General features: G+C 42.3%; 1 protein-coding gene across 12 annotated transcripts in view; it reads right to left on the bottom strand.

The window, feature by feature from the left end:
- Positions 1–7,320, bottom strand: part of FMR1 (fragile X messenger ribonucleoprotein 1) — a 39,340-nt gene extending 32,020 nt beyond the window's left edge. For 11 of the 12 annotated variants that reach the window (XM_047764313.1, XM_047764312.1, XM_047764316.1 and 8 more), the window contains exon 1: positions 7,015–7,144. In XM_047764313.1, the coding sequence (XP_047620269.1) occupies positions 7,015–7,065 (51 nt within the window). In that variant the 5' untranslated portion in view covers positions 7,066–7,144. Of the gene's footprint in view, positions 1–7,014 lie in introns of all 12 variants that reach the window. The other variant, XM_047764310.1, reaches the window with a different exon arrangement.
- Between the last annotated feature and the right edge of the window lie 8,005 nt (positions 7,321–15,325).

Here is a 15,325-nt window from a genome sequence, read left to right as displayed (position 1 = left end):
CAATTCCTTTGTTTTTGGGGCAGACTGTGCAGGGGGTTGGTACCCCCTAACCTCCATGTTCAAGGGCTGACTGTACATGGAAGCTGAACAGACACATGAAACTTCTGCAATTATGCGTAAAAGAATAAAAGCAAAGCTATGCTAAAAGAAAGTTTGTAAGATCAAGACGGACTCTAATGGAATCCAGGTGTTCTGCTATACCCAAGATGGCTAAACTATTATTCCTAAATTAAGCCTGTATCTTTACAATTGTTGGTTTTAAAGCGGGGGCAAGGGGGGGGGGGTCTACATTTTCTTCCTAGCATTTTGATCTGGCTTATTTTTCCTCAGCTATATTTAAATCATAAACATCTTCTACAGAGTATCCTGAGAACTCTGGTTTAATCCTGACCATGATATTTTAGAATATACTAGATTTCATAAGGGTTGGCGCCCCAGTGCTCCGAGGGGTTGTTTGCCTCACTATTACTTCAGCAACAGAAAGGCTTGATTTTGATTTACAGTCAGAGATACTAGATGTTTATTTACCTTTATAAAGTAAGTCCCACAAACTATGGCGAATGGGAGAAAAGACACCTTCCTCCCACCACTTTCTCCCTTGTCTTTACAGGGTGGCAAATTAACGATCTGCTTTTTGAGGGTGGGACTGCTATTAGAAGCTAATCTCTTATTTTCCAAAACTTGTCATTGCTTCTGTCTTCATCCTCGTCTAAAGTTTTATGTTTCATGTCTTGGCAGTAATTAATATTAGTCCCCTACTGCGTATTATGTGCTACAAACATAAGTCCTTTAGTCAGCTAAGTAAACAGCTGGGTGAAAACTATTCTCACTAAATTAGGGATCTTTCCAATACCATTGCCTTTGTCTAAAACTGCGCTGCTGTTCACCACAGAAGCTGCTGGTCAGATGTGAATATGTACATTTAATTAATTACAATTAAATAAAATTAAAACTCAGTCTTTGAGTCAGACTGGGCCACATTTCAAGTGGCTGAGTACCTACTGTAGGGGACACAGCACAGGTAGAGATCTCACTTCCATCATCACAGAAAGTGCCACTGAGCCACAGTGATTTAGAACATTTACAAATGATGGGAACTGTTTTCGAACCCACCTTGAAAGCACTCTAGAAGTTAGTCTCATTACTTCATTGCTATATTTTAATTTTTTTCTATTTGCCACAAAGTTATCGCACAGTTTAATCATACTCATTCACCACATTTGCCTATTTCCTAAAATTAAACATTCCCTCAATAGAGGAAGATATGCAACTGTTGTGACCATATTTAAAAAAAAAAGCTTTCACAGACAGCAAACAATTCTGGATGGAGTGTCAGAAATGGTTTGAGTAATCGTCACAGCCTGCCAGAGCCACTGCCTCGAAGTTAATGAGCTTTATCTGTATATGGATATTTGCATGACTGTTCCAAAACCAGTCATTTTAGTCAGTGTTTGCGTATTAAGTGAATACAGAAGGCATGAAATACCTTCTTGTTGCTGCTATAATAAGTGGATTAAAAGAAATTCACAGGTTGCCTCGGGCCTGCATTCTCGCCAGGGACAAAAGCCTTCTAAGGCCTTCTGCTAAACTGTTACTTCTAACAAAGGTCCCATCTTTTTGCTTTTCATAATACTTTTTCTAATAACCCCCGCTTTTGGCCCTGACCCTCACTTACACCTCAACACTCATCCCCTTCCCTTCCCTGGCCACCCCCTGAGCACTATCACTCCCCTCCCCCGACCCCACCAATGTGGAAAAGTACATTTTGTTATGATCTCTTATTTATCTACATCAAGCAAAGTTGATGAGAAGACAGGTTCAGAGGATTCCTGAGGGGTAACCAAAGAAGGCAACTGCATGAATACATGAAGGAAGCTGCATGGGAGTGGGAAAAAAAAGCTAGGGTTCTTAAAAGAGTCAGCAGATTCAGCGGCAAAGAGTTTTGCTGTGAATGAGGGCTAAGTTCAAAACCTTGATTCTACAACATAATAGCTGTGAGACTCTCCAAGAAGTGGTCTCTGGGCCTCAGGTTCCTTGTCTGCAAGTAAGGAATGGATACAGGAACTGGACTTGCCTTCTAAGGCTGTTGTGAATAATGAAATCACACGTCTAGTACCTAGCACAAGGCCTGGCACACAGCCGACGCTAAATAAAGGAGAGGTAAAGCAGAGAGGGGCATATTTTATAGAAGATGCAGAACCATAAGCACTCTTGTGTTTGACAAAGTTACATCTCACCAAAGCACTCTTTAAAAAAAGATTTAAATGGAGTTCCCTTGTGGCTTAGTGGGTTAAGGATCCAGCATTGTCACTGCTGTGGCATGGGTTTGATCCCTGGCCCGGGAACTTCTACATGCCATGGGGTGTGGCCAAAAAATAATAATAATAAAGATTTAAAAATCAGGATAGAAAAAGAAAAGCGTGTTTCCTCAAAGATACAAAATACTAAGATGTTATTTAGACTTTGAGAAGAAAAAAAGTGATGACTATCTTTGGGGTTTGAGAAAAGTGCTAAAAGTGCAGTTACAGACAGGCTCCTTTTCGGGGGAATAAACAGAAAATTAAAAAAAAAAATCACTATGGGAACCACCAACTTATTGGCAACTGGGCCAAAGAGGCAATCATAAAACCATACTTACCAAAGTGTGTAATGACTAGAGATATCTAATTCAAACATTACATTACCAGGACTGATGAAACTGAAAGAGCGTCCGTCTCCAGTCAGGTAAACTCTTACCTCCCCCCTACACCTCACACCTTAGTTTAGTAAACTCTCTCACAAATCCGAGCCACTGGTCACAAGAGAAACTGCAGCACAGGCTTCTGAGCATCAGTGAACACAACTACTACATGATCCCTGCAGGCCGTACACGGACTACAATGAGAAGTCTCGTTAGAGAAAACAGCACTGCAAAATACCCCTCCTAAAGAAGAGCTGTAGGCGATAGATGATAAAGACATAGGACACGTGATATACTACGATTCAAACCCAAGGCTTCACATATAAAGCAAGTTACTGCTTTGCCACCCTTTGAATGTGGGCGTAATAATGAAGGAGAATGAACAACGGAAAGGCAAAAGTACAATAAAACAATAAACCTCATCAACGGTTCTTCCAATCACAGTGCATGTCCAGGAACACCTGACTTCACTTGGGCAATTACCACAAATTCTCAGAAAAATGCATTCTGTCTGATTCAGTTCACCTTGACCCAAAGACAACACGCAGGTTCAGAGAGAATAATATTAAATGGGTTATTAATTTTCCTGTGTATATGCAGTCTAACTTTTGAATGCTTCAGTTCTTAGGTGCTCCCAATGTAACAAAAGCAAATTTCATAGCAGGATCAAAGATTGCTAGCTTTATCTTTCATTCACAGGCACTCACATGAAGAATTACAGTGTAACATGTCAAGGTGCAAGAGTTAATCAAAAGGGAGCCCATACATAAGCTGCATATTTCATGACATCTTTGTATCAATGGTGAAAATGGTAACATAGCCTTGCAACTGTCCTTATAGAATGCTAAGGCAGTGTTACAGTAATAAATACAAAGATTACAATGAGATTTTTAAAATGGGTAGGAAATCAAATCCGATTCATTTCTTCAAGCTAAATTTCGTCATTTGAGTAAGTCAGACTACCTGATCTCAAATCCTAAATCTGACCCTTACTAGCTCTGACGCTTACTAAGTCACTTACTTCATCTTTCTGTATATCTATGTTCTCGTCCATGAAATGGGTACAGAAGTACCTCAGGATTGTGAGAGGTGCTTAAATAAATTAACAGAGCTAAAGTACAAGAAGAGTGCCTGGCACCTAGAAAGCTCTCAGCACCTGTTAACAGTTACCATAACCATCATCTCAGTCATCACAGGAAGCATGTTCCCATAACAGGCAGGAATCAGAAACCCAATTATTACGCCACTGAATTCTGCATTCAATTAATAATTTGGAAGTTTTCAGAGTGCATGAATATGAATCTGGAAAATGCTCCATTCAAAGTAGAAAGAATAATGATGCTTCCACAAAGACACTAAACACTAAAAAGGTTGTTTGGGAAGAAAGAAATGTAGTTGAACAATCTACTTCCTCGAAGTAGTACGGAAAAACAGTGGTATGCAAAGTTAGATCGAGGCACTTTAGAAAAAAATGTGAAGAGTGCCTTATACAAATTTATTTGTGGTAAAGCTGATTTCTTACAGGCTATGTAGCTGACAAGACATGTTGGGCCACTAACGCCTTCATTAAAAAGATTTCCTCTTGATTGTACATTTTAGGCAGCTGTCCCTACAATAAAGACCTTATTTCAACATTAGTTGTTTAGGAAATGATTTGTACAAAATTTGTGAGGTATAATTCAAGAGTCTTCATGTCTTAAATAACAGACTCTGTACCTTGTCTAAGTCTGAACATTTCTAAGTCAAAGAAACAACTAAGCATAAAAGTAGTACCTCTGACAGTTATTAAATCTAACTTCCAAGTTTTTAAGAATAAACACCAGTGGGAAACATAGAAATGAGCTGTTATAATCTTAGAGTTTAGGTTTCATGGCTGTTAACTCTGAATCCTAAGTTTGAGTTAATTTTTTTAGAGAAAAAAATTCCAACTGTTCCCAGCATATACTCTATTTGGTTTATACTGCAAATTTGGACCCAAAGATAAAAGAACTGTACCTGGCAATATGGTGGTTCTGTCTGGCAAATCAAAGTCTGAATTCAATTAAAATGAAGGCATTTGAGTTGCTTAGGTCTTTAAGCCTTTTTAAACAATCCGATGAACCCAGGCTCCTGATTTTTCATAACTATTCTCCATAATAGTTCATTTTTATTAGGCTTTCCCATCTTTTCTGCCCATCCCACTGGACAAGTAACTCAGTTTACTTTTGCTTTACTTTTATAATTCACATCAACATTAAGAGCCCCATAAGAATTTATTTAGATCTTTTTCATTATAGAAACCACTTTTCTACCAATACAGACCATACAGGTTTTTGAAAAAAATAAAACTTTAATGAAACACAAGACCAATCTCTCTGCATGTCTGTTCACATTTCACATTTCCTCTCAAGGACTAAGTAAGAGACAACCCATTCCTTTATTCACCTTTATATTAAGCAACTTCATTGAAAAACAAAAATGTGGGGGGTGTTAAGAGCAGAGACAGAGGGCATTTCTTTTACTTCAATCAGTTTACAAGCAAAATCACAGAAGCAAATCATAGGTTGCTGGAAGAGAACAATAAATCCTTCAAAACCAGGATGTGATACTTGCCCTCTATAGCAAGCAAACCCCACTACAAGACAGTTAAGAGTGGCGTCCAATCTAAGTTAATTGTCACCGCTCAACCATTACCCCTGCTCACATTTCTTGCAGTTAGTGCCCCAAATCGAGTGAGCACAACTACCAGTCTAGGAAACAGAACAGTTCTACACAAACTAACCAGCAGAAATTATGGATTAATGAAATAAATGCAACCAGAATTTGGACTGCAAGAGTCAAGTGAAACAATTTTATACTGGTGACACTGTTAAGAGCATCAATGGTGAGTTATTTTTTCTTCCTTTTACAGCTAAAAGTTTTATCATTTTGCTAAAAGTATCGAACTATTTACTTTTTTCACTTACGAAATATATCGATCTCCAAATATCGACGTAAAATTGGTAAACACATAGTTAATGTTTATTTTCCTATTGCTTGTTTGAAACGTTTGTGTTATCCTATATAAATTTAAGAACTGCATTTGGACAATGGCAATATTTAATTTCCACGCTTCCTTCTACATGCACCTTCTGTTGCCGAAATTCTGTAGTAAGGTGGGACATTGCTTACAAAAGTTATAGAGAGACATTCAAGAGGAAATGAGAACTTACAGATTGCTAGATCTACACTAAGTATCGACACACTACCAACACTTGAAAATATTTTTAATCCTCCTTTTCAAAATGCAAGATATTAGCTGATTGATTTGCAATGGTGTAACTTAAAGAGAGACCCGCAATAAAACCTGGCACGCCTCCTTAAAACCTCAACAATACAGTCCACTGCAACATTACACATTCAGAGAAGATAGTCAAGTACTTGGAGCAGAAAACAATCATTTCTATTTACTTAAAAAAATCCCCAGCAATGATATACTCTTAATTTCCTCAAGTTTCATGGCATATATCCAGGCCTTCGGAGGGTTAAATTTTTCTTAAGTAGCAAGCAGAGTTGCCAATGTTTTTAGACGCTGAAGCATCTGTATTCCTGAATTCGCCCACATTTATAAAAAGGGAAGGGGGGCCACGAATACTCAAGATTACCAACTTCTATAATGCATTATCGGATATGTCAGGGTCTTCCTGAAACTTTTGAATCTAAAACCTCTTTTGAAATCCACAAAGAAAGATCACTAAAAATCAGTTGCCATTGTGATTTGGTACCGACTACAGCTTCTTACTACTCTTTCTTTACACCGCTCGCCCAGAACAGTGGAGCTCTCCGAAGTCCCAATGCTGGACCGGAAAAGAGAAGCCAAAGGAGATCGCAAACCCTCTTTGCAAGGCAGAAGGCGGCTTGACGGAAGCGCCCCCCGCTCCTCTGCAACTACCCACACGTCAGGCCCGGATCCCACTGGGAGAGGATATTTAAAAAAAGAGAAATAAGCCGTCACCGTCACTTCGGCGCGGATACCGGCCCTTCCCGCCCGGATCTCCTATCTGCCGTCGGCCCTCGCCCATCCCCAGCTCTCCTTGCCGGGGCTCGGCCCCCGAAAGGACACGTTCTTTTCCTTGCCCGGCTTCTCATTCCGACAGGCGCGCGGGGCCTCCCCTAGGAGAGGCAGCGGGGCTCGAGGGGCTCCCTACAGGCCCTAAGTCCGGTCCTTTCCTCCCTTCCAAACAACATCCCGCCGAGCGCGCCTGGTCCCCGGGCGCGGCGCTCGGGAAGCGGGCCCCAGGCCTGCCTCCAGCCGAGGCTAAGAAAAAAGGGAGGGAAAGAAGGGCGAAGATGGGGCCTGCCCTGGAGCCAAGTACCTTGTAGAAAGCGCCATTGGAGCCCCGCACTTCCACCACCAGCTCCTCCATCTTCTCGTCCGCCCTGCTCGCGCCGGGAGCCCGCCCCCGAGAGCTGGGCTGCGGGCGCTCGAGGCCCAGCCGCCGCCGCCGCCGCCGCCGCCGCCGCGCTGCCGCACGCCCCCCGGCAGCGGCGCCGCCGTCACCGCCGCCGCCTGCGCTCGCCGTCGGCTCACCGCCCGCTCCGAGGCGGCCCCTCACCGGAAGTGAAACCGAAACGGAGCCGAGCGCCTGACTGAGGCCGAACGCTCCGGCCGCTCCGCGTGTAAACAGTGAAACCGCGTCACGTGACCGACACCGCCCCTCCCCCCGCGGGTTCGGCCCCTCGGCCCCGCCCTCTTCCCCTCGCGGGCCCAGGAGCGCGCGCCTGCGCGCTGCTGGGGACCGGCCGGGGGCCGGGCCCAACGTAGGGCGCGCGGGCTGGGCGTGCGCGGGCTCGGCGGCGGGCGGGAAGGCGGGAAGGGCGGCGACAGGTCGCCCCGCTGGCCGAGGTCGGCCGGCTTCCCCTTGCCCGGCGAGGTCCAGAGCACCCGTTCGTTTAGGGGGCCAAGCCGAGGCGTGGGAAAGGGCCTCCCGTAGCCACCAAGCGTATTCTCTTAGCTAAGTCCGGGCTGGCTTGGGTTGGAGGAGTTGTGTTTTGAAGTAGGGCAGAGCCTGATTGAGCTGGAGCTGGAGTGGGGGACAAGAATAAAGGTGAAGACTTAGATGAAAGATTTTGAACTAGTAACAGTGGCGACCACGGTGACCCAGGCTTGTGTGACCCTTAGCGGCAGAAGGTGAGACTAACGCCGCCCCCGCCCCAGGAGGTTTTGGGCCGCCCTGTGGATCCGTCCTGTGTCCTCTGAGGGGCAGTGGATTGTGTCAGCATCTCAAAGTGTCAGCCCTCCCTCAGACCCAGCACTGACCCACATACTTCCCTTCCCTCGATTCAGGGTCATACTTTTACCTAACATGCGTTCAAAACAAGAAAAAATGTGTTAAACCCTTGTTCATTTCTTTACAGTTGATTTCTCTACTCTTTCGCGCCTACTGTATGCCCGCGCTGTACCACAGGCCACCTATCTCCAGGGGCCCGTGCACCCGTTTCCTCGCAGCTCTCCCACTTTACCCTCCGCAGTGGAACAAACCGGAACTCTCCCCCTGCCTCTGCACCGTGCTTGTATCCACCTTGATCTAGATTTCCTTTGGAAGGCTTCTATTCAACCGAGTTTATTGAGCCCCGACCAAATGCCAGATACTGTGCTGAGTGTCAGTGAGACACTGGTGAGAGAAAGAAAGAGTCGCCTGCGTTGAACTTGGAACCTAGAAGCATAGATAAACGAAAATCAAAATTGTCAGAAAAGTAAACGTGGAGTTGGAACCGTGATAAGAGCTATGTAGAGTAGGTACACCTATAATAGTGGGACAGGATCCCGTGTGGGGTGGGGGAGGGGGGGTCGGAACTGGGAAACGGCTCCAGCTGGAATGTGACCAGTAAGCGTGAACTGGCAACACTGAGTTGGTAGAGGCGGGTTGAACTGCCCCAGGCAGGTGCCCCAGAATGTGAGGCATCCTGGGGCCTCCAGTTCCCTTCCCACCCTCCTCCGAGCCAGAGTAGCAGTGTTGCTGCTGGTGGAGCTCCAGCATGAAAGCCTCAGATCAAGGGCCACATTCCTTGAGGCCACGCTGAACACGAAGCCTTTTGAACTAGGGTTTCTGGAGTAGTTACAAGATGCAAAGATTTCAATGGGGCTGAAAGAGAATCTCACCGTAGGCTGGAGGGAAGCAGAGCAGAGCAGGAGCTTTAACCCCAATGTGGTAAAGGGGGACAGATTGATTAGAATGACTGTACCTTCCACGTGTAGGGTGTTGTTCAATTTACTCATTCAGATATCGGAGCTTCACAACCACTACAAGCTGCACTAAACCTGGTGCTGGTCCCTGAGCCTCTGATGCACTTTCATGCCTTCATGTCTCTACACATGCTTCCTGGCCCCAGAAATGCTCTTCTCCTTAGGGTTATCAGCTGGATTCCTATGAGTTACTTGTATCTCAGGTGCAAAGAGTTGATTTCGTTCCTCAATTTTCAGCACATTGTCATCATCAGTCCCTGGAAGGCCTCCTTTTTATTTACCTTATTTTACACTATTTATATGACTTTTTTCTCGTCTTTCTTGATACCCACTCTCATGCTTCTTTTAGACACAAACTGCAACATGTTGGATATAGATCCTTGATCATTTTAGACATGTGGTGTTTTGTGTATGCCTTTTGCATTGACAGAGATGGTACTGGACAGTAAATCTCTTGTTTTCCACTGTTTTCACTCAACACTATGTTCTTGACCTTTATCCACATTGCTCTGTGTACACATGATTTCCCGAGTGATGGGCGTCTAGGTTACCGCCAACTCCCTGCCGTCACACTGTAGTGAAAATCCTTGTGAATGTGTTTCTGAACCTTTGCACGAATTTCTTTCGTGCTCTTAAAGGACTTTGTACCTCTTGCTTCCTCGCCATGCTGCTTGGCATGTAGCAGGGACTCAGTAAATGTTGAATACTTCACCTGTGATGCTGAATGTACTAGAATCATTTCTCTTTCAGTTTTTCTCTTTGGACTGGGAGTTCCTTAAGGGCAGGAAAGCTGTGTTATTTATCTTTGTGTCCTTGGCACATTCCAAGTGGTTGACTCTAGGAAATGCTGCACGGATGAATGCATCCCTGTCCTCACTACTTGTGTGTACTGTGACTTCGTCTTGCCTCCTTAACTCTGTGTCGCAGCCCTGCTCTGATCTCCAGCTCTTGAAATGTCCCCTTGCATGGCAGCTCAGCTGAATTCAGACGTGCGCTTGTCCCTCCAATATTCTTCTCCCTCTGTCACCGGCAACCCCTTCTTCCAGGTAGTTCAAAAACCGAGTCCATTTGCCCCTCTCTTTCTCCTACACATTGACTCCATCAGCAAATCCTTTCAGAGTCCGCAATCTGTTTCTCACCACTTGCACTGCTAAACCCTGACCCAAGTCCCTATCCTCTTTTACCTGTATTATTGTAACAATTTCACTGGTCTCCCTGCAGCTACTCTTATCCTCTGTCTGTTCTCAGCACAGAGACCGAACCTATTCAGATGTCAATCAGGGCACTCAGCTCTTCAGAACCTTCCAATTGTACCCTAAGTGCCTTAGGGTAAAGGCCAAAGTTCTTATCTATTCTAGCCTCAGTGCCCTTCACCCAGTGGCCTCTATCATCTCCTCTATCTCACCTTCTACCTCCCCCTTCACTCCATTCCAACCATCCTGGCTTCTTTACTGTTACTTGAAAACGTCAGGCAGGTTCTGTCTGTCTCCTATCACTAGAATGTGACCGTAACCAGGACAGAGATTTTTGTTTCTTTTATTCCCTGCTTGTCCCCAGTGCCCACGACAGTGTTTGGAACATAGCAGGTGTCTACTACCTATTATCAAATGAATGAATAAATGAATGCATATGTGTTGAGGACACAGCTTGGGTCGAATTTGCTCCCATGCTTATATTTATCCAATATTGGAATGATGCTTCAGCACTTCTAGACTTGCCTCGGCCCCTAGCTTCCATTAAATTGTTGCCTGCTGTCTTTGTATTGATTTACTCTGTGTTATTTTCTGCTACTTTGAAATTTGAGCCCTTTGCATCTTTTCCATGCCCCAATCCCAGCTGAAATGCCCTTTGCCCTTTCAAACCCCAGAAATCCTCTGTACCCTCTAGGATGCAGCTAAAGCCTCGCTTCCTTCGTGACACATTCTCTAACAATTTCACCTCACTTTGTCCTCTCCTTTTGAACTAGCTTTTAGACAAAAATTGGAATAATAATCTTTATGTTTTACATTTACAGGAATATTGAACTGATAGTAGAGAGTTCCCACATCCCTTCCTTGATACCTCTCTCCCCGTTTTCTCTGTTATTCACATCTTGCATTTTTACTGTGGTACATTTGTTATCATTGTTGAGCCAAAATTGATGCATTTTATTAACTGAAGTCTATACATTAGGAGTTCCCTGCTGGCTCAGCAGGTTAAGGATCTGGCATTGTCACTGTTGTGATGTGGGTTCGATCCCTAGCCCAAGAACTTCCACATGCTGTGGGAGGAGCCAAAAAAAAAAAAAGGTAACAGAAAAAAAAGTCTATGCATTAGTTTACGTTAAGGTTTGCATGCTGTATGATGTATGGGTTTTGACAAATGCATGCCATGCACCCTCCCCCCATTACAGCATCTTATAGAAGAGTTCCACAGCCCTAAAAATCCACCTTGTTCCACCTACTTATTCATCAGCTCAACCCTCTAACCCTGGGCAACCACCTATCTTTTTACTGTCTCCGTCGATTGACATTTCCCAGAATTTCATAGAGTTGGAATCATACCGTATGTAGCCTTTTCACATTGTCTCCTTTCACTCAGCAATAGCATTTAAGATTCCTCCATGTCTTTTCATGGTTTGATAGCTCATTTCTTGTTGGGGCAGAATAATATTCTCCTGTCTGGATGTAGCACAGCTTATTTATCCACTCACCTTCTGAAAAACATCTTGGTTGTTTCCAAGTTTTGGCCGTTATGAACTGAGATGCTATAAGCATCCATGTGCAGGTTTTTGTGTGGACATAGTGTTCAACTCATATGGGTAAATACTTAGGAGGGTGATGGCTGGATCCTGCGGTAAGAGTATGTTTGGTTTTGTAAGAAATCACCCAACTGTCTTCCTAAGTGGCTGTGCCATTTTGCATTCCCATCAGTAATGAATGAGAGTTCCTATTGCTCCACATCCTCAACAGCCCAACCCAAATTTCGGTGTTGTCAGTGTTCTGAATTTTGGCCATTCTAGCAAGTGTGTAATGGAATCTCATTATTGTTTTAATTTGCCATTCCCTAGTGATTTTCTGTTATTAATTTCTAGTTTAATTCCGTTGTAATCTGAGAGAAGTTTGATTTCTACTATTTCAAATGTTGGAGTTTTTGTTTGTTTTTGTTTTTTAGGGTCGTATCTGCAGCATATGGAAGTTCTCAAGCTAGGGGGTCTATCAGAGCTGCAGCTGCCGGCCTACACCACAGCCACCGCAATGCTGGGTCCTTAACCCACTAAGCGAGGCCAGGGCTTGAACTCGCAGCCTCATGGATACTTGGGTTCATTTCTGCTAAGCAACAATGGGAATTCTGATTATGGTATGTTTTATGGACCATTCATGGTAAGTGTTCCATGTGAACTTGGCAGAATGTGTATCCTGCTGCTGTGGGCTGAAATAGTCTATAGATGTCAATTAGATCACGTTGATTGATGGAGCTGTTTGATTCAACTATATCCTTACTGAGTTTTTGCCTACTCAATCTATCAGTTACTGACTGAGGGATGTTAAAGTCTCCAAATATAACAATGGATCTATTTCTTCTTGTCAGTCTCTCAGATTTTAGCTCACATATGTTGATTCTTCTGTTGGTTGCATATACAGTAAGACTTTTTATGTCTTGGAGAATTGACTTCTCTCTCTCTTTTTTTTTTTTTTTGGTCTTTTCTATGGCCGCACTCTTCGCACATGGAGGTTCCAAGGCTAGGGGTCTAATCGGAACTGTAGACGCCGACCTACGCCAGAGCCACAGCAATGCAGGATCTGAGCTGTGTCTGTGACCTACACCACAGCTCATGGTAACGCCGGATCCTTAACCCACTGAGCAAGGCCAGGGACCGAACCCGCAACCTCAGGGTTCCTAGTCGGATTCGTTACCCACTGTGCAACGACAGGAACTCTGAGAATTGACTTCTTTATCATTATGTAATGCCCCTCTTTATCCCAGATAATGTTTCTTGTTCTGAAGTTTGCTTTATCTGAAAATAACATACTAATCCAGATTTCTTTTGATTCATATAAGCATGGTATATCTTTCTTCATCCCTTTACTTTTAATCTTGCTGTCTTTTTAAAGTTTTTTGGAGACAACGTATAGTTTTATCATCTTTTTAAATCCACTTTTGTCAGTCCCTTTTAGTTCATGTATTTAGACCATTCGCATTTAAAGTGATTATTGATACAGTTGGGTTAATATACCATTTTGTAACTGTTTTCATGCACTTGTTCTTTGTTTCTTTTTAAAATCTTCCTCTCTTTTTATGTCTTCTCTGTTTTGTGTTTTTTGGTTGTTTGTTTGTTTTTGCTTTTGTTTTGTTTTGTTTTCTTTGGCCATGCCCACAGCATGTGAGAGTTCCCAGGCCAGAGATCAAACCTGCACCACAGCAGTGGCCAGAGCCACAGCAGTGAAAATGCCAGATCATTAACCTGCTGAGCCACCAGCGTTCTCCTCTTCTCTGGTTTTAATTAATCAATTTATATGATTCTATGTTTGCTTCTCCCTGAGGATATTAATTATACTTTTTAAAAATTTTAGCGATTTCCTTAGGATTTTCAATACATAGTTACAGCTAATTTTAGTTTGCTTTCAAATAACACTATACTGTTTTATGTGTAGTGCAGGTACCTTATTAAAGAGTATTCCCCATTCCATTCTCCTGTTCCTCCTGCCATTTAATTTCACTTATTCATATACTGTAATCACTAATGAATTGTTGCTATTAATGATTTGAAAAGAAATTTATATCTACTAAATTAAGATTAAGAAAAATAAGAGTTTATTTTATCTTCATTTATTCCTTCCCCAAAGCTCCTCCTTTCTTGAGTTTATGACCTGTCTCATTTTCCTTCTCTCTGAAGAACTTTTAACATTTTTAAAAACACTTCTATCAATCTTCAACTGAAAGGTCTTTATTTCTTCTTTACCTTTGAAGGAAAATTTCCCTGTATACAGAATTTTAGCGCCCTCCCCCACCACCACTTTAAACACTTTTTAAATATTTTACTTCATTCTTCTTGCTTACAAGATTTCGCATGAGAAGACTGGGATAATTCTTCTAGTTCTACAGGTAATTCCATCCTCCCTTGGCTTCATCCAAGTTTTTTCATTGTCTTTATTTAGTTTTCTTCCATCTGAACATGATTTGTCTAGGTGCGGTTTTTTTGGTATTTGTCATGTTTGAAGGCCTCTGAACTTTCTGGAGCTGTGGTTTGGTGTCTATCATTAATTTTGGAAAAATTTTTCAGCCTTTATTACTTCAAATATTTCTTCTATTTATTTCTCTCTGTCCTCTTCTGGTATTTTCATTATGCACATGCTACACTGCTTATAATTGTTCAACAGTTTTGGGGTATTCTCTTTTGTTTTTATCTTTTTCTGTTTATTTATATATATATTTTGCATTTCTGTTTGGGAAGTTTCCATTGACATATCTCCAAGCTTAGCAATTCTTTCCTCAGCTATGTCCAGTCTGCTGATGAGCCTATCTAAGGCATGAAAAATGCCTTAATTTATTAATTTATATCATTTATTTTTGTTCTTAGTTCATCTCCCTGCTTACATTAATGAGTTGTCCTTTTTTATATATTTACAAATTTTATGATTTCTATTATCAAGCAATATCAAACTTACAGAAAGATTTTAAGTACTATACAGAGATTTTTTTCCCCTGATCTATTAGGAAGTAAGTTACTGACCTGATGCTCACCACTTATAAATACTTCAGTTGTGTGCTTTCTATAAACAAGAACATTCTCCTGCATAATGACCATGCCACCACCACAATCACGAAATTAACATCAATAAAATAATACTATCTAATCCCGAATTTGGCCAGTTATCCTCATAAGGCCATTTTTAGCAAATGGATCCAGTCTAGAATAATAGTTTTACATTGACAGTCAACCCTTGAGCAACATGAGGGTTAGGGACACCAACTCTCCCAGCAGATGAAAACCCAAGTATTACTTATAGTTGGCTCTCCACATCCATGGTTCATTGGTATCCATGGTTCCTTGGAATCGAGGGTTCTTCTGCATCCATGGATTCAACCAGCCACAGATTGTATAGTACTGTAGTATTTATTATTGAAAAAATCCATGTATAAGTAGATCGACACAGTTCAAATCCACGTTGTTCAAGGGTCAACTGTGAGTGCCATGTATCTACAACAGTTCTTTGGTTTTTACCTTGATTTTCATGCCCTTGACACATTTCAAGTTTATAGAATAAAATATTCTGTAAAAATGTCCCTTAATCTGACTTTACCTTATATTTTATTAATATTAGATTCCATTTGTACATCTTTGGCAGTAACATTGGAATGATGATGCTGTGTTTTTCTTACTGCACCCTGTTTCTGCTTGTCCTATTACTCTGATGTTCATGTAAATATTTTTCCTCCTCAAATTTCCACTAAAGCTA

This window comes from Phacochoerus africanus, chromosome X, assembly GCF_016906955.1.
Source record: "Phacochoerus africanus isolate WHEZ1 chromosome X, ROS_Pafr_v1, whole genome shotgun sequence".
Lineage (NCBI taxonomy): Eukaryota > Metazoa > Chordata > Mammalia > Artiodactyla > Suidae > Phacochoerus > Phacochoerus africanus.
This window is presented reverse-complemented; position numbering and strand designations above follow the sequence as displayed.